The sequence below is a fragment of the Diplotaxodon limnothrissa genome, linkage group LG3 (genome assembly GCF_057381915.1).
Source record: "Diplotaxodon limnothrissa isolate DT_005_m linkage group LG3, D_limnothrissa_male_GT1.1, whole genome shotgun sequence".
Lineage (NCBI taxonomy): Eukaryota > Metazoa > Chordata > Actinopteri > Cichliformes > Cichlidae > Diplotaxodon > Diplotaxodon limnothrissa.
Genome location: NC_140598.1, coordinates 53,919,564 through 53,945,454, shown reverse-complemented (window position 1 = coordinate 53,945,454; position 25,891 = coordinate 53,919,564). Strand labels below are relative to the sequence as shown.

Sequence of the window (25,891 nt, the reverse complement as noted above, 5' to 3'; positions counted from 1 at the left end):
TCACTGTGGTTTTGTGTTCTGTTGGACAGCATAAACAAATATTTTTCTGTGCTTTGCAAGTCTGAATTATAAATGCAAAACTGTTGCTATCTAAAGGCTCCTACAGTTGAATGGAGCCTTGTGACACCAGTCAAATGTGGGGTTTATAACCTGTTTTATTTGCCCGCATCACAAACCGAGAGGTCACAAGAGATGCGTCTGTAGACTGGGTGAGTGGTGAGCCATCAAATATTCACCTTTTAGGCTGTTGTTTTTGATTAGCTGGAGTTTTTAGTCACTTTGTTTTTTATGTTTTTTTTTTTTTTTTTTTTCCTTCTTCTAATACAGTATCAGTCTGGAAGTGTACAGAGCACCAATATGGGGAAGTTGCAGGTGAAATTTTGTATTTTTCTGTGCTGGGGTGAGTATTTGTAGTTTATTTTTAAAAATCTGATCTGTATGTCAGAAAATATTTTGTGATCCAGTGTACAAGGAGACATCAAGTCCAGAATTTTAGGAATATGATAGTTCTTTATTTTCATCATATGTGATAACTGACCAATAATTAATCTATTTGTCAGTTTAACCTCCTGAGATTCTGTGTCCTTATGTGGGAACATTACGTTTAGGCTTTTCTGCACCCTGTACTCAATTCTGCGTGGAAACAGATGTTTTAATTGAGCCATAATGCAGACCACTGCTGTTCAGTGCTGTGCTTTAACTTTATAACGCTTAGTTTTTGTAAAATCAAGTTAAACCTGAGGGTTGTCTTCCGATTTACAAACACCACCACCAACAACAACAACAAAAAAAATTAGAAATGAGAAAAATAATTGTTGATTGTCACAAAGCAGGAGATGGATATATAAAAAGTTATGACACCTTTTTCCAAGTGTCAAGGACTGGAATGAGAAACATAATCAAGAAAATCAAAGAGAAAAAAAAGGTACACGATTGACTATTAGCAAGATGGAGGCTAATAATACTGACCCTGATAATTTTGGGGAAATGACAGTAAAACAATAAAATAATGTTAATATAAAAATTACGATGTTTGGAATACTAGTGTTAAAGATTCTATGCACTGTCTAACCACACTTGGAGATATACTTTAAAAATGTTTTAAATAGTGTGGATAATAATTCTGTCCTCATCTGTACTTTAAAACACTTACTTTTTGTTCAAAGATGATACTGAAGTGTGTGTAATAGGACTGGGAGCATGTTTGTGTGAAAGTGTTCTTATGGTCACCATTTAAAGGTATTTTAATCTGAAAATGTTCATGTTTCTTAGATCTCTGTTATTCCACTCACTACACTACATGATATTATAGTCTCTGTAAGCGTAGCGCAAATACAAGATGACGCCAGCGTTGCGAAAACTCTGGAAAAAAAAAGAGCTAGTGATGCTTCCTGATTGGTTGACTGATAACTTGGAAAGCCTGTAAAAACAAACAAACAAGCAAACCTTTGCCTGCCGTTTCCTTCCTCAGCTCTGACGTCGATGTACAGCGATGCACAGCGAGAGTATTTCATCCAGCGCAAAAATCTCACCTGGGTTGACGCCCGAAACTACTGTCAGGTACAGGCTAAACCTGAAATTTATGCACTAACGGGCTGAAGCATGAAACTGAGCTATACCACGTCAGTTTTATTCACTAAGGCAGATATGTGAGAGGGGATTCAATATGGAATTTAAAAAAAGGTTGGTGTGGAAATGCAAGTTTGTGGATGCGATAACTCGAGAAGCAACTGACATAGGAGTTTGAAATTGATATCCTGGGTGTATCTACTAAGAATCTCAGTTTGAATCTCAGTGACCGTGAACTCAAGGTCAGAGGTCAAGTTTTCTGAAAATCTTGTGAATGTGATAACTAAAGAACAAGGCAACATAGGATTTTAAAACCATAGGTGTATCTACTAAGAGACAGGTGACCACCAGTGTTTTCCAACGTCTTTTCCTGGTGGTCGTTACTGGGTTTGAGATCATCCTCTGGATCAAACAGACCCTTTTTTATATTTTCCAATTACGGCCTGAATGGATTTGGGTTCCCTTTGATGAAAGGATATCAATACCTACAAAGTAGTGGCAAAGGAAATTTTACTTTTTGTACACTTGTATCACAGGAATAATAGGAACATGACTTGCCTAACATTTGGAAACCTTGGTTATGGATTACACTAGCAGCTGTTTGTTAACTTAGAATAGCCTAAATGCTAGCAACAGGTTTCAGTATGCAAAACTGACGTACCAGGTTATATTTGAAGCAAAAAAGTTATTTTAGTTGTGCTTGTGTCAACTATGTGCTTACCTGTGTGTCTAAATGCGGCGGATATATCTTTAGCACAGGTTGTATGTCTGTATCAAACATCATCTTGCAGTTTAGAGCCATGAGCCACATCTGTTGGTATATGTGAGCAATTTTAAACACTGGTCTAAGACTTAAGACAAAATCTACTAGTATATAAATTTGTAGCGCTTTTCCTGTCATTTTTCTCAACTTTATAGATTTAGTTTAATCTAAATTGTTAAAGAAAACCATCTCATAACATGAAATGCTCTCCGGTCTTTGGCCCGTCTGTAAAAGACTGACAGTAGCTTTTTGTGTGTGGCCAGGCCTGCTTCAAAGAGCTGGTGACACTGACTCCAGACAACATTCAGGCCCTTGCCCGGGACATCACCTCTGACCACTGGATTGGTCTTCGCAAGAACTTTAACTTCAAAAACAACTCTATCGACAACTCCACCGGCAACTTAACCAGCACTGTTGCAAGCTACACAGAAAGCTACTTCACCACACACTATATCAACAACAGTGACTCCAGCAGCCCCATTATGAACTGGACTCAGTGGGCCAACGGGGATCCCCTAGCCTTCCAAAACTGGTACCCTGGCTGGCCGCTGCCTAAACCTTCCCCAAAACCTCCCAACAAAACCGTGTGCTGCAGCTGCTCCTGCACATGCCCAGCAAGGCCAACAACACCCATGACTACAAACGCAGAATTCACAACGCCCAACACGACAACAACACAATCAGGACATAATGTGACAAGTTGGAGTGATGACCCGGCTGAAACAACTGAATTCACACCAGACTTCACTGACCAATCTGTTGTTACCGACGAAAGTACAACACACGCAACAAGAACGGAAAACATGACGACCCGAAGAACAACTCCATATTTCACCACAAGTGCACCCTGGACGACCGCTGAGATGCCATTAGCAGCGCAGTGTGAGAAGTCGCCTGTGCAGGAGCCAGAAGAACCTGAAGATGAAGACGACAGTGATGATGAGAATTACATTGAAGACTCGTGTGTGGCCATGCTCAGCTTTGGGCCGTGGATTGAAAAGAGCTGCCTGGAGCATCTGCCATTTATTTGTTATGAAGGTAGGTCACAAACTGTATGGGTGCACAGATGCAGATACCTGCTAATTTATCACACAAATAAAATACTACAGTTAAAACTAAGGCCACGCTTAATGCTTCCATTTAGGAATTTAGAGGTTCAGTTGCAGCCAGATGCTGTGAGCACTTTAGGTGTGTCTAAACTCAGTGCTGCAAGTAGTGGACGTGAGGACAGGTGAGACCTAGGTGGCGATCTCTGGCTATAATGTACATCACCACGGCCAATCATCTCCACTTTCTTCTTTTGGATTAAACCAAACACCATATCAGTGCAAATAACTCATACCAACAATCAAGCACGGTGGTGGTGGGGTGATGATTCAGCTTGTCATGCAGTCACTGCGTCAAGCTCCTCTGAGCTCCTCTGTATATGAAAGTTTGCTACAGTCAAATATGAAACCATTTGTTTGGCAGCTAAAACTTAACTGAATCTGATTGAGAGCATATAAAACACTAATCACCTCACTTTGGTGATGATCTAGCCACTTCATCAGATTTAGGTTTATATGATTGACCTTTTTGCAAAATTACATATAACAATCATAGTTGCCTGTTTAGTGTGGTGGGTCAAGACAGGAGTAGGCCTACTAAGCCAGTCAAACACAGGTTAAGACCATAAATTCATGTATTTCTTATATCTAACCTCCTAAGACCTGAACTCCTTCATGGCATGCATTTTTAATTTCTCTTTGCTATTTGGGCTGACTGGGAGTCCTAGGAGGTTAAAGAATAGGAGTAGTTTTATTCTGTCATATTCAGATATATGATGTTTTTATTCATTATAGGCTCAGAACATTGTATCCTAATGTCCACTTTATATTTCCTGCCAAAAAAAGCCCTTGAATATTCCTTATTTGATTTAACTGTAGGTGACTTTATTACACGTAGCGTAAACAATCATTTAGAGGAGGTAAGCTTTATACACCACACATTTTATTTTAGTATCTCCCTCCTCAACTCTTCGGGGCATTTGTCCTTGCCTTCACGTTGCTGTCTAAGTAATATTCTTCATCATGTTTTCAAACAGATCGCTTCATGGGACAAGTCAGCGTCACCAATATAACTTTTGAGAGCGCCAACCTGACATGGTTGGTTGCACCGGGCGATATCAGCCATTATCGGGTAGAGGTCGAAGGTCAAAAGGATAACAAAACATGGGTGTTTAACGTCACTGATTTGACCTGTGGCCTCTCCGACCTGACAGCAGGCACCTCCTACTCGGTCCAGGTGTTCCCCGTCAAGTGTAAAAGAGACCTCAACCCAGAGAACGCCACCTTCTACACCAGTGAGTTTCAATGGACGTGAGAAATATAGATTTATTTACTCACCTGTTCGCCTGCTTATAGTTCTGATAATATACCCCGAACAGCATCATGTAAACACCCGGAACAACACTCACGCTTAAGACCACGAATTTGCCGTTATTGCACTACATGGTATATTTTAAGTTTACCCAAAGTTTATGTTTTTCTTTTCTTTATGCTTTCTCCATCTGAGCCTGGTTCAGCCTGACGTTTAAAAAACATAAAAGAGAGAGACACTGATGATATCTGTGTTTTTTTCAGTACCTAAGGCAGTCACAAACCTGACAGTCAGTTCTGTGGAGAAAAACTCTGTCTTTCTGAGATGGGAAAAACCAGAGGGAAACGTGGATTTCTATCGTCTGACTTACGAGACCACCCCTGTTAAAGTGACAACAGAGACAATAAAGGTTGAGGGTTTGATACCTGGAACCCCCTACAATTTCACTGTCGTCTCGGGAGTCAATGACGCATCTAAGTGGAGCTATGAAGCTCACGTCTCAGCGTATACCAGTGAGTTTTTGCTCATTCTTTGTCGCGTATACGTCTGTGCTACACATGTAACATTCATATCTGTTTTTCTTCTTTTAGTAGCAGGAAGTGTAATATGTGATTGAAACCAGTGAAAGGTGCCGAAAAGCTTGTTTACGCCTAAACGAGGAAGCGGTTTACAGTTTGTCCTTTCTTGCTAACACAACATGAAATTCAAATAAGCAAAGGCAAATGAGAGCCACTGCTGACGTGAAGAGAGGCGCCTGTAAAGTTTTCCTGGTGGATGTGTCTGTTTTGTGCTCATCTGTTTTTTCCTGATTTCAGAGCCTGATAAAGTTTACAACCTGACAGTGTCTGGTAACACAAAAGAGTCGATATTGGTCAAATGGGATCGACCTGTGGGAAACTTCACAGATATCTTTGTGGTAGCTAACTACACGAATGGAGCGTATGTATTTGTAGAAATCCAGCCACACTGTATGCACACACATTTTTCTCTAAGCAGAGTTCATGTGAGGACAACGTTTTGCACCCCTTTGATTTATTGATTAACATATAGGAAGTTTGCCAAAAATAAAATAATAATATACACATATGTAGCCTGTTGTGTTGTTTGGTCATTTAGATTCCTTTGCTGTTTGAGTTGCCCAGCTTTTGTTTTTTTGAGAGATCAGCTGCAAAAATGACCTAAATGTTGACTTTAAATGTAAATTTTAATTCCTGTCAATGTTCCATGTATTTCTATTACATGTTTTTGATTGATATACATTGACTTTTTATATTTTCCTCAGTAATTAATCATTGAAATAAATAAACCTTTAAAGTTTTAAAATATAACTCGCTTGGCAAACTGAGAGAATCGTTTTTACGGCGCCTGTCTTTGAGGGCTCAAAGCCCTCCCTCCAAAATTCACGATGAAATAAAAAACCCGTGAAAGAGTTTCAACGGCAATTTCCAAAAATCACGATTTGGTCACTAGACCAACTGGTCACTGTTCGGTGTATGTCTCCTTCTGGACAATGATGCGGTGATAGGTAGCTTCTGATTTTGAGGTTAACTGTCCCATCAGGTCTTCTTATTACAGCTAAATAGATCTTCATGTTCAGCTGGATGAAATGAAGAGTGGAGTTTTGGGTATGAGCTTTAGTAACAGTTTCTCTTTGTGACAGGAGCCTGTTTAATACAACTGTAAAGTCCAATCAGCAGAACGTGACAGTAACAGATCTGCCACCGGCCACACGTATATTCATCTATGTGACCGTGCGGGTCAACAACGACCTGGTGGGAGAAACCAAAATGATCGACAGCTTCACAAGTAACTCTTTCTCATTGTTCAGATTGATTTCATTGTTGATGCACAGAAACAAATAAACGGGAACTGTCCCACGCTACACTGATCGCCTCTAATCTGACTGCTTGTCTGTTTTGTAGCTCCTGGACCGATTTCAAATTTGACTTTGACTACAACTAGTAATTCCCTCACCGCTACCTGGAGTCCTCCTGTTGGTAGCGCTTTAAATTTCACAGTCGAGCTCTGGCTCAACCGGACACTTGTAAACAAAACAAGTGTATCAGACAAAAACATCATATTCTATAATCTGAAGAATGCTGCCAATTACTTTGTGACCGTCTATGCAGTGAGTGGACAATTTAACAGCACGCCAGTGTCCGACTACAAGTTCACCCGTGAGTCACTTTTGTCATCTTCTGTGGTCAGAGTTGTTTGGTTGCCACCACCAATGTTTACAAGCAGAAATATCTCAATTCTTATTCTAAAAAGCAAATCTGTGAATGATTGTTACGCCACTGAGAAAAAAGATTTCCACGCAGAGCTAAGTTAAAATTTTGATGTCAATGTAAAAAAAAAAAAAACTTCAGTGGCAGAAACGATCTATTTCATACAAGTCTGATTTATAAAAGCACAAAAACATTACTTCATTACTCTTATGTCAGGCTGACTTGACTGCAAAATAGTAATGAGAAATGGCTTTCTAATTTTCTCCATCTTCTTTGATTTTAGTGCCAAATTCTCCTATTGATCCCAGAGCCACTAGTGTCAGTAATAAAAGCATCACCTTTGCCTGGAATGCACCTATCGACACATCAACACCCACGTATGGTGTCACACTCAGCTCCAGCTTCTGGGGTCAGAGTTGGAATTATACAACTGATAAAACCACGTTTACATTTCTTAACCTGACATCAGGGACCAACTATGCTTTCAGTGTGTACGCAATCGCTGACAGACAGGAAAGTGCCTCAGTATACTGTGCAAATTTCACAGGTAAGATTTTTAGCTTGGAAGAAAAACTGTTAACAACATGATAGGTGACACTTGGCAGGAGTTAGCTCGTCACTTGCACTTTTTTTGAGCTTTTGTGGTGTTTTATTCTGTTTCCCGTGTGTTTTATTCAACTTTCATTGAAAGTTTCATTTTGTTTTGTGTGCTTTTGCAGTTTTTTTTTCATGTATGCTGGTGTTTTCACAAGTTGCAGTGTGTTTGACCCTTCAGGGCCACTGTAGAAATAATCCTTATTATGGGAAACTGAAGAGAAGAGACTTTAATCAATGATTTGCAAACTTTTCCAAAAAAACATCAAGATTAAAAAAAGCTCTGCCTAAAATCGGTCACGGAAATTGTCCGCCCCTGGATGAGCCTGGTTCTGTTAAAAAGGAGTTTTTCCTTGCCACCATCGCCGAGTGCTTGCTCAGATTTTAGTGAAATAAGAGGAGTCATACTCCTTGACTTCATCATGGATTTTGATTCTCATTAGCTTGCGCAGTACAGAAAATAGTGAGAAGAAAACTGCTGACTTTCTTTCTGTACTTCACACATGATTATGGGCTGGGTCAGGTTTGAACTTCTTTTATTATTGTTCCAACACCAGTATTCACATGAGGTGAAAACTGCACTTAGGTCCCATTTAAAAGCCAACAAGTGTAAGAAGACAGCAAAAGATATTCAAAAGCAAGGAATAGGACAACGTATTTACATCGTTCATTAAGTTTAAATAAGAAAATGCCAAAAATCAGTGTCTGGTGGATAGTCCCTAAGTCTCAGTCACAGATCTGTCGCTGAGTATTAGGGACTTGTGGTTCAGAAGTTTTCTGCTTCCAAGATAAAATAGGCTATTTCTTATTTGATGTTAAAATTTTAAGGAGCTGAACTCAGTTATGGCTTTTGAAAAAGTTACTTGGCCACTTTCTCCATTAGATTTAGACAGCTGTGCTTTCCCCATGAATTGTAAGCGAGTAGCTGTCTAGCCTGGCTGGATTTTTCAACCTCAAAAAGAAGTTCTGAGCCACAGAAAGGAACCGAAAGGAAAAAACATGATTGTGTTTTATGTAACTTTGCTTTTTACTTGACTTTTTTTTTCAAAAGGTGAAATCCAGACTCGAAGTAGAGGACAGATACACAGCAAATCCAGCATGTCCAAATTAACACTGTCGGATTTGATTTCAACACTATTAAAGTGTCTATATGGGTCCACACCAGAGAGTGTTAATTTAACTCTGTTTGGAGAGTTGGTACGTTAACTCTGATTTAGTGTTAAACACCAAATCTGTCTGGAGTTGATAATTTAACACTTGGTGTTAAGAGTTTATATATTAACTCTCAAAGAGTATTTTAGTTTAACTACGTAAGAGTTATCTTCTAATTCATTCTAAAAAAGCAGGAATTTTACTGTTCTGAACTTCTAGAAATTTATTTTGGAAATAAACATTTACTAAAAAGATGCAATGGTTTTTGAAAAACATTTATTCTGAACTGTGCACCACAATTTCAAAACATTTTCTGAAAGATGTAACAGTGTACATGTTCTCACTTTCATTAGAATTTTGTTTATCAAAAGGTCTGACATGGTAAATGCAAATAACAGCATTCTCATCACTTATTTCTTCAATACAATATGCATGTCCTTCATTCATCCCTTTGTGGAACTTCAACGCACTTCTGCTCTCCCCCATATTCCATCTTCACAAGCATATCCTGTGTGGAGATTGAATAAAAATTAGTTGACACTAATTAATGGCACAAATAATCCAGTAAACAATTGCAGCACAGTAAAAAAAAAAAAGGAATCCTCTTTGAGCCATTACTTGTGTAAAGTATTTTCCCAAAAGACAAAGACGCAGGCAACAGGTAATACTGAACTAAATGTAAAACCTCAACCTTTTTCATTTTTACCTAAACCGTGTGCACAAAACTCTGGAGGGATCTAAATGCTAACGTAGAATCCAGTCAGGACGTCTGCTACTGCTGTTTGCTCGTTTAATTTTTTTATGGGCGATCGTTTTCAGGCTTCAAGTAGCACCATTATACCAACATTTCACATTCTAGACATTGTTTTAGGCGTATTTGACCAAAAGTTTGACTGAAAATTCACATGCAAGCTTTTTTTCAAGGCTGTGGTATTTGCCCGCAAACAATACCTTTCAGCTAGCTAAAACAGAATATTATGCTATCAGCGAGCAACATGGCTAATGCCTTTCACACAGCTTTGTCTCAACTCCAAAGAGCCACAGAAGTAAAAACTAATAGAAATAATTGAAACAATCTTTGAAAAAACGACTTACCAAGCATGGCAAACAACTCAAATATGTAGAGCAAAATGTTCTGAAACGGCTTCACTTCAGCTTCGATTGGAGCCGTGCTGGGGGCGGAGTCTGTGAATTTACTCTGTTGGTGTCATAGCCCCTGTAGGAGTTCAGAGTTAAGAGGTCAAGAGTTAATGTTTCCATTGTAACACCTCCAGATTTGACAGAGAAACACTCATTTTTAACACTCTATTTTAACTACTATCATTTTACACCTCAGAGTTACATTAAAAGAATGTGACTCTGCTTAGAGTAAAATTAACTCTACTTTTGCAAGAAGACTACTAACACCAAAACATTTAACACTTTTGAATTTGCTGTGTAGAGTTAATATTATCTGATTTGAAATTTGATGATTGCATTTCATACCAGGCCACTTATCAAAACTGGATAAACAGTTCACGGAGACTGGCAGTTTGAAAATCAGCAAATTAAGCCCTCTGGTCAAGTTTTGCAAAATAAAGTAAATAGTAAATAAGTGATTAAAAAAGGAGGTAATAAATGTAAAGGTACTTATTTAGATCTCTTTTTTTTTTTACTCAATTTGAACACCAGGCAGTCCCAATTTTTTAACCTAACATGATTGATGATAGATGGATTGGACTCTAGTAAGTTGGAAAAACTACGCTTTGACACCCCAGGAATCAAACCAGAGACCAAGAGATGACCCGCTCTACCTCCTGAGCCACTGCTGCCACATGCACTTTAGTCGTTTCTGGTTTCAGTTAAGATATTTATGTCTTAGATCTAACCCAATAGCGTATCATGAAAACAATTTTAATCACCTTCAGCGACCCAAAATTTCACAAAGAGCAGAGAAATGCTTACAGCCTCTGCTCACCTGCTGGGTGAATGAGGCAAGTTGTGTAAACTACTTTGAGCGCTTAGAAAGTGTAGAAAAGCACTAAATAGCAACCAGTCCGTTTACCGTTTACAGTGAGTGTGAGCTTTTATATGACTGATAGAAAACTCGCTTGGCAGACTGAGAGAAAGAAAAAACAAGATGCTATACGAGCAAAAGGTGACGGCTGCGAAAACATATCGGACCAGCTAGTCCAGGATTTTTATTTTTCTGTCCATAGCTGTATTTATTCCCCCATATGCAATTTTTTACCCATGAATGGAAGCATGCCTTTTTCTTTCTTGTTTGCACATCTCACAGTCTCTGTTCGTTTCCCAGTTCCAGACCTAAAGGAAATCAGCCTGTCGATGCTGTGCTCCTCGTCCGAGGCTCTCCTGTGTGATGAGAACTCAACAAGGAAGGAAGTATTTAATGAGGTGAATCTGTCACCACTTGGACATAAGCAGCATTTTGATTAGCCAAGTGTGCTGAGCTGTGGCTTCGGTGAAAGGTCTCAGCTTTGTGTTTTCAATTATGCGTTGTTTTAATTGTGTTGTTTCTGTTTGTGTTTTGCTACAGCTGAAGGAGAAATTCAAAACGCTGTTGGACGGGCACATCAACTGGGATCTTGAGCCATAAAGGAAACAAGGATAAGCCACTTGGTATTTCCTGCTATTTAGTCATAAAAACTTCAAGGTTGTGCTTCAGTAAAATGTACAGCGACTTTTCTGATCAGAATTGTGATATGTGATTACTATACCTGCAGATATATTCATTTATTGATTAATTTTTATTTTTTCATTTTTAATAGGCTATAGGAATAAAGTAGATGACCAATCATTATTAAAATCAGCATTTTATTTGTTCTTGTTTTCACATCACCTTCTATTTTTTTTCTTCTCGACCTGAACTTTGTACGCCGAGGATGTTTTAAATAAACACACTATAATCTAAATGTGGTCTGGATTCTGTCACTGCATGTCACTGTAACACAGATATTTGTGTAAGGTTGACGTCACACCTTAAAGCATCTTCCACGATACCAAGTCGACTAACATAAATCATATTACACATAATTGCTGATGATTGTCCAGCTGTTAAGATTTTATCAACATCAACAGTAAAAAAAGAAAAAAAAAACTCAGTCTGTGTATACTTGTTCTCTTAATTCTACATGCATGCAGACACTTCCCCTTTTTCCAAAAAACAACTCTCGTTGTTCAGTTTTTGAACAATAAATATGCCAACGGTGAGGACCTGATGCCCTCGAACATACTGCAGTTTTATGAGGTCAGGTAATGGCATAAAACCAAACACAAAGCTTAATGTCTGCGGTGCTTCTGCGCCTGCATATGTAACATCTATAACACTTCCAGGGTGTGAGCTGGTCCCTGTTAAAAAACACTTAAGTTACGCTCTCGTATAAGCTGTTATTCTCTGCACAGCTTCCTCTGCAGTGTGTCGGTAATAACTTTAACACTCCAGAGTAAGAAAGCAAACTGCAATATGAGGAAGGGGTGGAGTGATCACATTTTTTTTTAAAAATAAGCATGTAAATGTGAAAAAAAGAAGCATCAGAGAGAAGAAAACGTGAGCCAAAAAAGCTTTCGAAACTGCTTAAGCAAAACCACAGTCGAGCAGCAGCAATGGAGTCTTCACAAGGACACGGAGACGGTGAAGCTAAGAGGGAAACACTTGCAGGTTAGTTTTTAAAAAAGCAATTAAAGGAAAGGCTTTAAAACAGGACACGTCTGATGAGTTAATATTGAAAATAAAAATGATCTGTTTCTTTGTTTCTGCAAAGGAGATGGGCCTCGGTGTGATCAGAGGCACATTTATGTTGCATCCTTTCATGATTGAAGTTCTTTAAAACTAACAGGACCACTTACTGTGGTCTAGAAAGTGAAATGACCTCCTGTTTGTGATTGAAACAGGATTTCAGTTTTTTCCTTGCTGTATTTTTGCCTCCACGCTCCCAATGCGTTCATCGGCTGAAGGGCCCACAATATTTTGGACAAAGAGCTGGTTTTTTAGTTTTTTCCTCTGGGGATTTTAAATCAAACAACACGTACCTGAAGTGTAGACTTTCACCTTTAATTGAAGGGGTTTAAAAACTGTTTTCATTTTTAAGAAGATCCGACATTTTTATACGCGGTCCCTCATTTAGAGTGGCTCCAAATTCACTGGACAGACTAACATAGTTTTACAATTATGGATTGTTTTTAGTATTTGGGTGAAAAAATCTATTACAGTCACTGACTGCCTGAAGTTTAAAGCCCATCAACACCACGCAACACTGTGTTTCCTCCCTTGAGGTGCCCACCGGGCCTTTACTGCAGCTGCATTTAGTTTTGTCTTTAGTAACAAGGCACTGTAAAGCACGCTCTGTTGATCGTGACAGATAGCTCATTGAAGAATGTCACATTTTTTGCCTTGAGAAGTTCTTGGGTTGCTTTTGCACTACATGCTTTGATCCATTTGCCGTGTGGGGCACCGTCTGATCAGGTTTGGCTGAATCTGAGCAGAGAGTAGAGCCCTGCTGCTTCTATCAGCAGTCACATCATCAATAAACACCAGTGAGCCAGTCCTACAGCCATACTACCATACTACTACCTCCACCATGTCTGAGAGATAATATGGTATGCTTTAGATCACAAGCTGTTTAGCTATCTTCTGTGGTTTTTGAGGTCTTTTGGTGTTGTTGTGCTGGTCAGTGTGTTCCTTATCAGATTGCTGATTTGGTTTTTATTATCTCTTAGGCGTATTTTTAATACATGTTTATTTTCAGCCTAATGGCCTTATATACTAACCCCGATTTGGTCTGTAATTCATCCACTGTTGGATCGAAAGCACTTACATAGAAAGAGCATAGATAAAAGTGTCTGTGTGAATGGGTGAATGAGGTGAGTTGTATAAAGCGCTTTGAGTGCTCAGGTAGGCTAAAGAAGAACCAGTTCATTGAGCTTTTATCATTACAGGTGCAGGATCCTGTCAGTTTTGTCATCTAACAGTTGGAGTGGCTATTGTTATAGCAGCATTAACCCTGATCGCAGGACTCCTATTGTCCTTCATTTTATTTGGTGAGTCTAAATATGCGTGCATAGAAATGATACATGCATGAAGTATTTCATCTGTAAACACTTGGGGAGATTCCAGGATCAAACCTTTGCTCATAAGGTCGTGCATACAGCGCCTTGAAATGATCATTAAAGATGCTGGAGAATCACCCTGCTGCTCCGTGTACCTGGACAACAAGCAAACTGAAAGTAGTTCATACATACAGAGTTCATACAAATCCTCCCTTTATTGTGCAGACTCAGCACAAATCATCATCATGTACCCCAGTGGAGAAATAGATCCGGAGAACTGTATAAAATTCATATCAATTCATATCAACACGTTCTGTTTCGAACAAAGTGGTGTGAAAAGCTGTTCGCCCCCTCCCTGATTTCCTCTTTTTTTTTAAATGTTTGCCACACTATAATGCTTCAGATCACCAAATATTAGAAAAAGATAACACAAGTAAACTCAAAATGCAACAAAGTTTCGAAATGAAGGTGTTTATGATTAAGGGAGGGGGAGTGTCCGGGCCTACATGTCCATGCGTGAAAAACTGTTGACGTGTGTTAACTTCGCCTAATATTTAAATGTGTTTGATGATCTGAAACCTTTAAGTGTGACAAACATAGAAAAAAAGAGGAAATCAGTACACGCCGCTGTGTGTACTAACATTTTTTGAGTGTGTTACTATAAAGCACACATCGCTTCCATAAAAAATATCTAAAAGCATTTAATTTAACTTTTTTATTTTTTCAGCAAGTATTCCTTCTTCGTTCTGACAACCACAAGCAAACACATTGCATATAACTAGAAATGAATAGAATAATATAATTATATAATAATAATAATTAATATTGTCATTATTTAAAAAATATATATAAAAACACTTAAGATAATAAAGTAAACCACCTCCTTGGCTGGCAGCTATGGCAGCAGGCTGATGGCTTTAAAATATAAAATTAGCTGATAATGTCCAGACATTTAGCCTAAATAATCAAACATACATAAGTAGACACTTTATAAGGCACAGCAGTGCCCCCCCCCCCCCCCCCCCCCCCCCCTCATTGTAAGAAGCATTTGCAGTTTTTCCTATAGCTCAGGTAAAGAGTCTCCAGTACACAAGACGGCAAAATACAAAATTTGAAGACAACGTCAGAAAATAAGACTAAAACACATTATTATTACTGTGATTACTATGGTTATTTTTAGGGGTCCTACGATGGAACTTTGGGGTACTTGAGACCCCCCCCCAGAGGGTATAACCTGGCAGAACATAATATATAACATACTTAATCTACTATTTTCTGCTGTTTGTGTTTGTCTCTCTAAACCTGTGGTTTCCACCTCCATGTTCATCCCTTCAAATTTCCTCCAAATGTGAAAAAGAAATATTAAAAATGCAGTTATATTAATTTATTATAAGAAAATTGGTTATAGTATGGTTGCATTTGTCTTTCTCAGCATTTAAAGTAGCTTAAAAAAGCAAAAGTAATCCTAATCTGCTTTTTAGCTTTAGTTTCTGGAAGCATCTGGAAGACATGATGTTTTTTTTTTTTTTTTTGTTGCTGCCTGTAGTGGACCTTCAGTGCTCAGCTCTTATCTTTATATTTGTCAGTCATATTGGCAGCAGCACCAGAAGCAAGTCAGACATCAAGGCAGGAACTGCTGGAGCAGCTGCAGCAGTGCCAGAAACAGCAGCGTGACGTGAACCTGATGCTTCACACTGTCACTCAAGGTGATTTACATGATCTCAAACACAGTGAACACAGGTGATCCGCCACAGCACTCGCTGCGTGTTTCTGGTTACATTTGTGATATGCTTCACACACAGAGTAGTGAAAGCTGTGGGGCTCCATTTCTTACAGGGTTTTATCTGACACTTAAATCAGTGTTTCTTCCTCCTATGTGGAGACTCAAGGTGCAGTTTGTGCCCTGAAAAGTGGCTGTGGTGGATGGGACGTTGCTACTTCTTCTCAGTCGGACTGCAGGAAAATCGGCAATGGAATGAGAGCGCCGAGTTCTGCCGGCAGCACAACAGCAGCCTGGTTGTAATCGAAGACTCTGCAGAGATGGTAAACGCATCATGCACAAGTCATGTGAATCACACACACTTACAGTTCTGAAGTTGTACGTATCAGAACCACTTTAAGCTGCTGAGGACGTTCGGCCCACTCTACTTCACAGCGTCGCTTCAGTTCGTTGAGATTTGCAAGCCTTTTTTATACACAGCTTAAAAATCAGGTTGGGCTATGACCGGGTCATTGCAACACCTTGATTCTTTCCTTTTTCAGTGTTCTGTTGTAGATTTGCTGCTGTGCCTGTGTCCTGTTGCATGACTCAATTTAGTTTTATTGTCACACAAGTGGCCTCAAATTTGACTTTTGAATACTTTGGTGGGAGTTCATGGTTGACCCAGTGACTGCAGGGACCCCAGGTCACGTGGCTGCGAAACAAGCCCAAATCATTACCCCTCCTCCACGTGCACTTTGTTCAGATGCAATCCTTTCCAAACAAGCCACGCTTGTTCCATCTTTTTCTAATTGTATGTCATAAATATTTACATTTAACACGCTAACTGAGGCCTTTAGAGTCTCAGTTAGCATAAAAAGAAGTTTAACCCCCCCCCCCCCCAAACCCCCCCCCCCCCCCAAAACAAACAAATTGCTAAACTAAAAGTTGGAACTTTGCTAAGGACTCCCACAAGACATTCCCAGATGTATCCCGCAGCTTCTGCCCACCTCGACTTTCAGTCACCCCAGCTTGTGCTATGGACCACTGATGAAATGTGGGCTTTCTTAAGTAACCAATGCATAATGGCCCACCCTGGGTGGATGTCAGCTTTCTGTACCAGCACTTGTTTTATTCATAGTAACAAACATAAATAAAATGGTAAAATTTCTGGCAGAAAATTAATCAGGGTCGTCAAACATACTGCCTGGTGGCCAGAATCAGCCCGCCAAAGACTCAAGCCCATTGGATGGCTTTGGAAAATGTCAAGAAAGGCATAGATATTATACATTTTATACATTTCTTTTACAGTTTTTACAGCATTTTCTACTAATAAAATCCCCAGAAGTCATTCATACTACACTAAAGTTAATTAAGTAACAAGTGAACATTTAAATGACAAAAAGTTGAAAATGTTGTGCTATCTACAACAGAAATTTCTATGTTTTACAGCAAGTCCGCGCAGTTAAAAAAAAAGAAAGAAAGAAAAGAAAAAAGCAAATACACTTTTTATTATTACAGGACAGTCTGGGACAGTTTATTTTTTCTTTCAATTTACACATTTATTACTTACAATTTAGTCTTAAACAGTCGTGCTGACACATTTCTTGCATTTAACATAGAAACATTTCTTTATTGTGTAGAAAAACTCAGACATGCTGTTGAAAAAAAGACTTTTTCATAAGAAGTTGACTGAGGGATTAATCTTCTCTACCTTACAGAAAGGGGCGTGTCACTGCTCTGGCTCACTTCAGTGGGCTGTGTGTGGTCGGTGATGATATCCCTGCTCTAAATGTTGCTTCCACCACAGGATTTCATCCAAGGAGTGATGAGGAACTTCTCCCAGGTTCCTTTCCTGTGGGTGGGACTGACAGATGCCAAGCAGGAGGGTCAGTGGCTGTGGGGCGATGGGAGGGCAGTCCAGCACTACATGCAGTAAGTCATATCACAACAACAAAATAAAAATAATAAAATAATACGGTATAATTAAGGAACTCATTTTGGAAGAATTAGAAATAAAAGTGCAAGGAGTAAAATATATAAAAAAGAATATTATATAAAATAATAAGTCTTCCTATTAAAAACTGGAGTTGCAGAACACTTTTGCCTGCTGCAGCGACTGCAAATGCAAAACAGTAGTTATTTGCACTGAGGGAGTAACAGGCAGCAGGGTTAGAAGCTGCTGGAGGCTTTTTGTCTGACTGCAGAGTCCTCTAGAGGCGGGAGTAGAAAATGTCAGTGGGCTGTGCGCTGTCGGCCCCCCGATGACCGTGGTAATGTAAATGCACTGATGAGAAGGCTGTTCCTGAGGTACACTGTGCACATTTATCTTTGTAAAAAGAAACAAACAAAAAACTGTACAGTACAGTGTCAATAACTCCAGAAATGTCTCTCAGAGTATAATAAATATTAGTAGGATGCTGCTTGTTTTAGCCACTAAAACGTTTTTATTAAATGAAAAGTGATCTCTTTATCTAATGTATAGGCAAATACAAACAGAACACAATCAAAAAATGAAAACAAACAGAAACATTTAAGGTTAAGTTGATCTTTATTACAATATTATAACAAACAATATACACGTATACATGACACACATATCCAAAGGCAAACACACACAAAATGACATCAACTTGACTGTATGTAACGTGACCATATGTGACTGTACATATGTTTATTTATGTAACATATTTACAGTTTATATTTTTTAATGAGGTTTATTGTCATGTACTGCTTTAAACACTGAGTTTTCACTCCCACTGTGTGTTTCAAAGGGTGATGGTGGAGTGGGATTCTGATCACAGGGACTGCGCAGACCTGAGGGGAGGCGCGAGTCTGTTCGCCGCTGACTGTGAAGAGTACGGACCGTGGGCTTGCAAGAAGGAGTACTGACACACAATTACAATTTATTTTACACACAGTTTACTTCCAATGTCAATTTGGCACGATACAAAAGGTAAACAAAAAGCTGTTTACAACTCTAAAATCTATGAATCTTAGGAAAAGAAGCCAAAAGGGATAGGAATGCAAGACGTTAAGTCAGCCATATAAAACATTTATTGCCATCTGAAAGTGCATTATAAAGTGCATTCATGTACGAAGAGGCAAAATGTCGAAAAAATAAGCAACATGTTGTTGCCTTCAGTTTTGGACAGTTAGCTTATTCTTTAAATTGCAGGTTTTAAAAATAAATCTATTTACCCATTTCTGCAGTTGCTGTTTGTAGCTGCAACATCGGAATTGTCCTGAAATGTATTTGCTATATTTAGCACGCTATGACTGAAAATATCAATAAAGTCTTCCTGCTGTTTACATCATTAGCATTGTAGCTTATAGCTTTTTTTAAAGCTCAGTTGTTGAGCTAAAGTTTTAAATATTTTAAATTCTTTTTTTTTCTTTTTTTTAGGTTAATATTTAAGATAAACTTAGCAAAATTAAGTTTTAACTATTTTGTTTTGAAAGTGAGAACACGCACTTTTAATTTCAATAATGACCTACTTTTATACTTTTAATGCATAATCTGGGTTTTTCTTTTCTTTACAACCGTGTGAGGTCTGAGTAGCTATGACAACAGTCAACCCTAACCTTATGTACGCTTAGGAAAAATACAAGAAGCAATTGTTTTGACACATCTCAGTTAGAGTGATTTTTGTCCCCCTGGTTGCCAAGAAAAGACACTTTTTTTTAAAGCCAAAAAAAGGCACAGAGGGTCAGAATTATCACCGATTATGGACTTAGACCTCACAGGTGGAGTCAAATTAAAGTCCAGTGAGATTTTCTGTCTCTCATTTCCCTGAGATGTTGTTTGGCGGGATGATCGTCATGAGTGTGCGTCCATCCAGTGGGGCGAACAGAGGGTACAGTTTCTCTCTAAAGGTTCCAGTGAAGGTGTAGATGTGGGACTTGGTTTCAGCGTTGTAGAAGGAGATCTGCCCTTCTTCGTAGTCCAAGTAGACCCCCATGCGCCTGGGCACGAGGCTGAGGGGGAGCTCCTTTTCTGGCTTGCTGCAGGCGTAGAATTTGTGCGTGCTGCGCCACAGCACCCAGTAGCCCTTCTTTGGCATCATGGTGAACTTCCCGTGCCGCTCAGAGTCAGCGGTGGTCACGCCCACGCGCCAGTAACCGTTATTGGCTATGTTCACCTCCCAGTAATGGCGGCCGCTGCTGAAGCCCTCCCTGCCGAGCACACAGGGCCATTCGTCGAAGCGCTGGGAGCTTTGAGGCTGCTTTGACACTACAGAGGACTCCTGGACTTTACGCTGGTCATCTGAGAGAAGCAGCCATGGGTGGTTGGTCATGGGGTCAAGAATCACATCAGCTGTTGGGAGAAAGGAAATCAAATTGCTAATTAAACCACATGTTCTTTGGTGTTTGTTGGTTGATTTATGGGATGGAGATAAAGCTGAGGCCGTTGTTACCTGCTGCGCTGCAGATCCACCCCCAAACTGAAAACACAGATGAAGAGTTTTATTATAGTTGCAGAAGAGATGAGTTTGGCTCTTAAAATAGTCCCCTCCACAAATTGTTCTGAGCATCGGAATCATTATTCATAATAAAAGCTAAAGAAAAATCCCAAGGTTTTTTTTGGTGCAAATTTTAAAATACACACCTGAGTTGGGGATGTATCGAGGAATTCCTGCTTCCCAGGACTTTTGCTTTGCCAGGAGCCACAACTGTGGGACGATTTTCTGATAAGGAAAAACATAAAAATGAAACTCATACTAACTTTATATTCCTTTGCTTTCTATTTCCTTAAGACTGACTAACCTATGCCATGCTTAGTCACTGCATACATAATTCAGTAGGTACTCATAAATTTAGGTCCAGATAAAACTCAATTACAGCCTCAAAGGTCACGGCTCTGCACAAAAAACTGCAAGTAGTAGTGACAGGTGAAATCAGAGTCAATCAGAGCTGTGATAAAACAGCACGCCATCATCTATAAATGTGATGGCGTGCTGCAGTTTATCTGCAGACTGCCCCGTCGTTCACGGGGGACATTGACACGCGTGCTATCAGAGCAGAGCCCGATTAGGGTCGTTAAACTGAATCACTGAGATCTTTCATTGATAGATGCGGGCAATGAAGGTGCAGAGTTCACTTGGATCACACATGGCATAAAGCTGTTACACAACCTGGCCACGACTGCCCTTCGTGACATTCGAAATGAACAACTGGTTTATTGCACACTGGTTTATTTGTGTGCTATCAAACCTCTAAGATATTTATCTTTCACTTCAAACTTACATCTTGCCATCATCCTCATCTCATTTTCAAATTTATGCCAGAGTTTCTGCATTAGCATGAATTGTTTTAAGGATGTTTTCAAGGGCTGATTCAGTAGAAATGCAGAGGTTTCTCACCGTGCTTCCTTCCTTGAGCAGCGACCAGGTGATGAACTCCAACAGAGGCATCAGCCTGATCAGCCGGTTCTTCTTCAGAGTCAGCACACGCAGCACCTTCCCCAGCTCATCGCTCTGAACGCCACAACGCTGCAACACAAACAAACGCTTGAGATTTGCCTCCATTTACTTTGAAAAGCGTGACACCAACCAAAACTTAAACGACATAAAAGTAAAACACATTTGAAGTTAGTTGTCTGGTTAGTGACCCCCTGCTCACCTCGCTCGCCTCCTGCAGCTCCTTTGCCCACTCCATGATCCTCATGTGTGCCACCTCACTGGCATCCTTGTCTTTAGTTTCGTGTTCGTGACTGTCAGATAGCCAGGGAGTCTCCTTCAGGAGCTTTAAGGACATTGAATTAATCACGACATTGTTAGATTTTAACAGTTTTCGTTTCACCTTGCATATCAAAATAGGATTTTCAATTTAATTCAATTCAGTTTTATTTGAAGGGTCAATCTGATCTGGTCTGATCTCACATCAGCGTCTGTAAATACTGACCCTGTCAACATCGCGGAGCTCATCGGCCCACTGCAGGATTAGCTTCCTGCTCTCCTCGAGACTGCGTTCGGCGCGCCCCTGTGAACGCTGGGCGTCCTTCGTGGTGCCTTCTCCTGGATCCAGAGCTTCCTGCTAAAAGACATCACACTGTGTCAGGTGGTATGTCACACCATGAAACTACAGAAAGATACAGGAAGATTATATCGGATTGTATATCTTAGGTAACGCCCATCCTACATATGCTATAAGGTGAAGGGTGTGAGCTATAAAGAGTTAATGAATAGCTGCGCTATCAGCATCCATACAGTCAGTGCTGTTGTGTGATGGAGTTCCTGCATACAATAAATATTTTGTTATTGTGATCTTTATCTGGTCTGTGCACTCTTAAATCTGGCTATACTAAGAGTCTGCCAGTTTCTACCTTGCACACTTGATCCACCTGTTCCTTCCACTGCTGGATAAACTGCACGCACTCCTGCAGGCTGCGGAGATCTTTCAGGCCGTTTTGGCGAGTTTGTTGCTGCAGGAGACAGAGGTGGTCACAAATAGGCCAAACAGACACTGACCAACTGAAGAGAAAAAGCTGTTTGAAGCATGTGGTTTACCTGTGACTGTTTATTGAGGCTGTTGGTGGGCCTGCTGGGGACCGAGCTGTGAGGCTGGCTGCTTTCATCATGGGTGGGCAGGTTCCAGCGTACGGCCCCGATGGAACTGCTCTGGGTGGCGCTGCCGTCCTCCCCAGACAGCAGCATGCTCACCTCTGCAGGGGTAAAAAAAAAGAAGCTCTTTTAAGTCTCAGTTAATGTCATGCTGCTTTGCCAAACTAAGAAAAGCAGCAGGAAATACAAGCTTTAGATAAAAGCTTTCCAGCAGAGGCTGTGTAAATTATAGTAACAGATTTATGGCTCTGATAAATGGAAACATTTTAGATACTGTATCAGTCCGCACAGTATTGCATCACGCAAAGGTTGATAGTTATCAGATGGGCAAGAAAAGTGTGCTAAGTATCACTATGAAACACAAAGGAAGAAAAAGACGTACTTCTTTTGGGCTTTAGGATACTTTTCATTTCCATCATGGCTTCCTCACTGTGGAGAAAAAACACGCCACATGAAAAAGATAAAATATGAAATTATAGAACTAAACACACACACACACACACACACACACACACACACACACACACACAGATATATTTGCAAGTTTTAAAACTATATCCTCCTAGGACCTGACATCAGGATATTATACTGCCTCTGTTCTATCGAAATTTAAAGCGAATGTTCTCATATGTGGATCAAATTTTTCTCAGAAAGAAAAATCAGGTAAAAAAAAATCTTTGTTTTTACATTCATAAGGTCCCAATCAGCCCAAACAGCAAAGAGAAATTAAAAATGCCATGAAAGAGTTCGGGTCTTAGGAGGTTAAATATGTGATCCTGTATATGCATATACAGGATTACAAGTAATCAAATACAAAATAATACAATTACTTTAAATTGATAATAATAATAATAATAATAATAATAATAATAATAAATATAGAAAAAAGTTAAAGCTAGATATAAAACACAGCTGTAAAAAGAAAATCAGCATTAAAAAAAGAAAAGAACAAAAACAAGCAAACAAACAAAAAAAGCAACACACCACAAAATTACAACACAAACCTGCCTTATGTTTGCCAGTGAATTCATAAAATAAAATAATGGTTCATATTTGAAATTAAACCATCTCCCACAGACCTCAGGTATAAAGAGACACACTAAACTAATACACAAACTATGAGCTTATTATGTCGTACCTGTCGCTGGTGCAGCTCTGCTGGTGGCGAAGACTGGACAGCCACTGCTGTTGGTCTAATCCTTTTGTGTCTCTCTCGGTTTGATCTTTGAACTTTATGACAAGGAAATCTGCATGCAGAATCCCCTGACACGAAACGTTTCCTGGCAGCTCCGTAACCGAGGGCGCCGTGAGGGTATAATGGCATGATTTTTTCTTTTTATGACTGCAGTAAATTTCAGGTTATGACTGGGAGGGAAACAGATACTCTGTGTGGCTGTTGGTAAACTGTATATGCAGCAGGAGTGTTAAGAGTCATTTACAGTATCTGTGCTTTATAAACTTCAGTTGTTGCAAAAAAATCATAAAAGATAAAGATTCTCCAAACAGTAAAAAAAAAGAAAAGTGATTTCACTTCTTACTGCATCACTGGACTCAGTCTGACTGTAGTGAAACTGAATCCTAGCAACTCTTATCTTTGCCTTGACACATATTACACAAATGTGATATATGACGCGCCACTTTGTTTACAGTAACTGGTCCCATCTTGTCTATAACACTCATCATGTGGATGAATTTCATGGTCATCACTGTTCTTTTTCTGGGCTGGACTGATCATCCAGCATAGATCTTTAACGACTTTCAAATGCACATATTTCAATCTATTTAGGATTTTCTCTCATCCACACAGGCTCTAATATTTGGTCACATGTTCCTTAGCAAGTTGCACCTCAACCAGATGCTTCTTGTAGTCATCAACAAGCCTCTGACTTTATTCTAGCTGCATATTTAACTGAATTGGTAGAGTTTGTTTAAATTAGTTGGTTTTCTGGCATGAACACTGCTTTTAAGATTAGTTCCCAAAAGTTCAGTAAGGTAGGCATCAGCGCTCTGAGAGACGTCAACATGCAAAAGACACCACATAACCGTCAGCCCCGCTTATTAAAAAGACTTCAGTGACTTAGTATAAAGCCATCTTTCAGGAATGACTATATTACTTTTATTTCATTATTTTTGTTGTTTTTAAGTAAATCTTCATGTGAAGCACTTTGTAACTCTGTGATGAAAGGTGCTAAATAAATACTTATTAGAACTGAAAAGACAAAAAACCACACACTACAGTTCTACATCTACATTTTACATAATGTGGGATTTGTTTTTATGTCTTTATTTCCTTTTGCTTAACAGCAGATTATGAGTCGAAGAAGTTACTGATTATGTCAATAACATCCATTGACTGGACTCATAACGTCCCGAGCGGGTGCAATTTGGAAGGGTATTGCATGGTGTCAAAAAAGGCCGAAAAATAGGAGCTTCCATTGGAAATGACTCAAGGCATGCACATCTGGATGTCTTCAGCATTACATGCAGAAACGTCAGAGAAACACATGCTTCCCTGTATGTATCATCAGCTTATTCCTGGAGTTTTTGCCTAAATCGTTGTGGGTTTCTTCCACCGCCTGGTTATCTGTGACTTCAAGGTCAGAGTGTCATTATGCAAGCTGCCGAACCTTACGCTGTTTCTGTTTGTATACAATAAAACCAATCTAGTGTAAACTATTAGCCGCTGAGTTTTTTCCCCTTTTGAACAAACTTCAGTTTGCCTTTTAAAATCGAGTCAGGCGGAGATTAAACCTGAATAAATCATCCTGCAAGAGAACATTCGTGAATTTTCTAACCTTCAGCAGCAGTGTAACCAAAAATATGATCAAATGTTTCCACAGTTGGTGTAAGAGAACCAAATTCAGCGATTCAGTCCGACTTTAAAAGCATACTTGACTGAAAATGAATCTCTGCATTAAAACAACAACAGCAAAAAACAGCAACCTTTCATAATCTCCTATAATGAGTTTGAACATCAGCAGTCTGCAGTAAGAAAGACTGGGTACAAATCAGGGGAATTCAAAATACCTGGTCCTTCCCTGAGAGTGGCTGACCAGCACAAATCACTCTGAGAACAAGACGTGTGATAGCCTGGGAGGCCACACAGAGCTCAGAGTAGCTTCTAAGCAGACAAATGAGAAAGCTGTCTGAGTAACATTTAGTAGCTGTAGTTAAATAACTAAACCAAAGGTTTTTGGTTATAGCAGAATAAACATCAGCATCAGAGGCTGATCCCCTCTGAGAGACATCTGGAGGTGGGAGATTCTTTGGGTCTGTTTCAACGCGCCTGCTGATTATTAAAGAAGCAATGACCTTTGTGCTATGCCAGGTAGCCATTAAGAGAAAATGCCAGGGCATGTTAATCTAAGTAGGAAATAGGTCATGGAACCACACAGGGACTGGTCAAAGAGGAATGATGACAGCATTTTTGGAAGTGAGTGAAGGAAACAATTACTGGCATTTTTTAGTCCCACAGCTGGTTTATTGTGAATACTCCAAGTCACGGACATGGAATAATGAAGGCCTGATAATATTGTCCTCTCAGATTATTTAGGGTTTCCTCTTCACCCCCTTTTTAATAGTTGCGTGAAAATAATCTCGACGTCGTGTTTGTGCAAAAATACAAATTTGATTTCCCTGCAGCTGAAGCCGAACAGGCAAAAGGTAAAACAGTATATATAACTGTCCTTTCAAAAAGTCCTTTATGTAAAAGTATGCCACATATTACTCAGCAGTAAATGCAATGCCCCCTGTGACCGACTTAATAATGCCAGATTGTTTAATCGCCAATTATTGTGGTCTATAGTTAATTATTAATGGTGTGTTATTATACAGTCGGGTGTAATATTTGTGCAGCCGTGGCAGCAGTAAGGGCATAGTTTAGAATAAAGGTTATATAAAGTCCACAGTTGTGGGTGGA

General features: G+C 39.5%; 3 protein-coding genes across 4 annotated transcripts; 2 read left to right on the top strand and 1 right to left on the bottom strand.

The window, feature by feature from the left end:
- Positions 1-357: 357 nt before the first annotated feature.
- On the top strand, positions 358-11,260 carry LOC146636582 (receptor-type tyrosine-protein phosphatase eta). The gene is made up of 11 exons (XM_085350355.1): positions 358-400; positions 1,472-1,560; positions 2,596-3,370; positions 4,416-4,673; positions 4,954-5,202; positions 5,506-5,629; positions 6,351-6,496; positions 6,613-6,867; positions 7,202-7,465; positions 10,961-11,058; positions 11,201-11,260. Exons 1-11 carry the CDS (start codon positions 358-360, stop codon positions 11,258-11,260), a joined length of 2,361 nt encoding a protein of 786 aa, XP_085206481.1.
- A 1,007-nt stretch (positions 11,261-12,267) lies between these two features.
- Positions 12,268-18,320, top strand: LOC146636581 (natural killer cells antigen CD94-like). Its single transcript, XM_085350915.1, has 6 exons — positions 12,268-12,322; positions 13,600-13,701; positions 15,297-15,416; positions 15,593-15,753; positions 17,220-17,344; positions 18,184-18,320. The coding sequence occupies exons 1-6, from the start codon at positions 12,268-12,270 to the stop codon at positions 18,299-18,301; spliced, it is 681 nt and encodes a 226-aa protein (XP_085207041.1). The 3' UTR covers positions 18,302-18,320.
- Positions 18,321-18,885: 565 nt separating this feature from the next.
- Positions 18,886-23,170, bottom strand: LOC146636580 (butyrophilin subfamily 1 member A1-like). 2 transcript variants are annotated; one of them, XM_085350913.1, is made up of 10 exons: positions 23,111-23,170; positions 22,355-22,401; positions 21,919-22,073; positions 21,735-21,833; positions 21,314-21,445; positions 21,032-21,154; positions 20,773-20,901; positions 20,019-20,097; positions 19,828-19,854; positions 18,886-19,727 (listed from the first exon to the last, which is right to left on the bottom strand). In XM_085350913.1, the coding sequence occupies exons 2-10, from the start codon at positions 22,389-22,391 to the stop codon at positions 19,195-19,197; spliced, it is 1,314 nt and encodes a 437-aa protein (XP_085207039.1). In that variant the 5' UTR covers positions 22,392-22,401; positions 23,111-23,170; the 3' UTR covers positions 18,886-19,194. The 2 variants fall into 2 exon arrangements, with proteins under 2 accessions (XP_085207039.1, XP_085207040.1); XM_085350914.1 differs by having other exon boundaries at positions 21,314-21,442.
- Between the last annotated feature and the right edge of the window lie 2,721 nt (positions 23,171-25,891).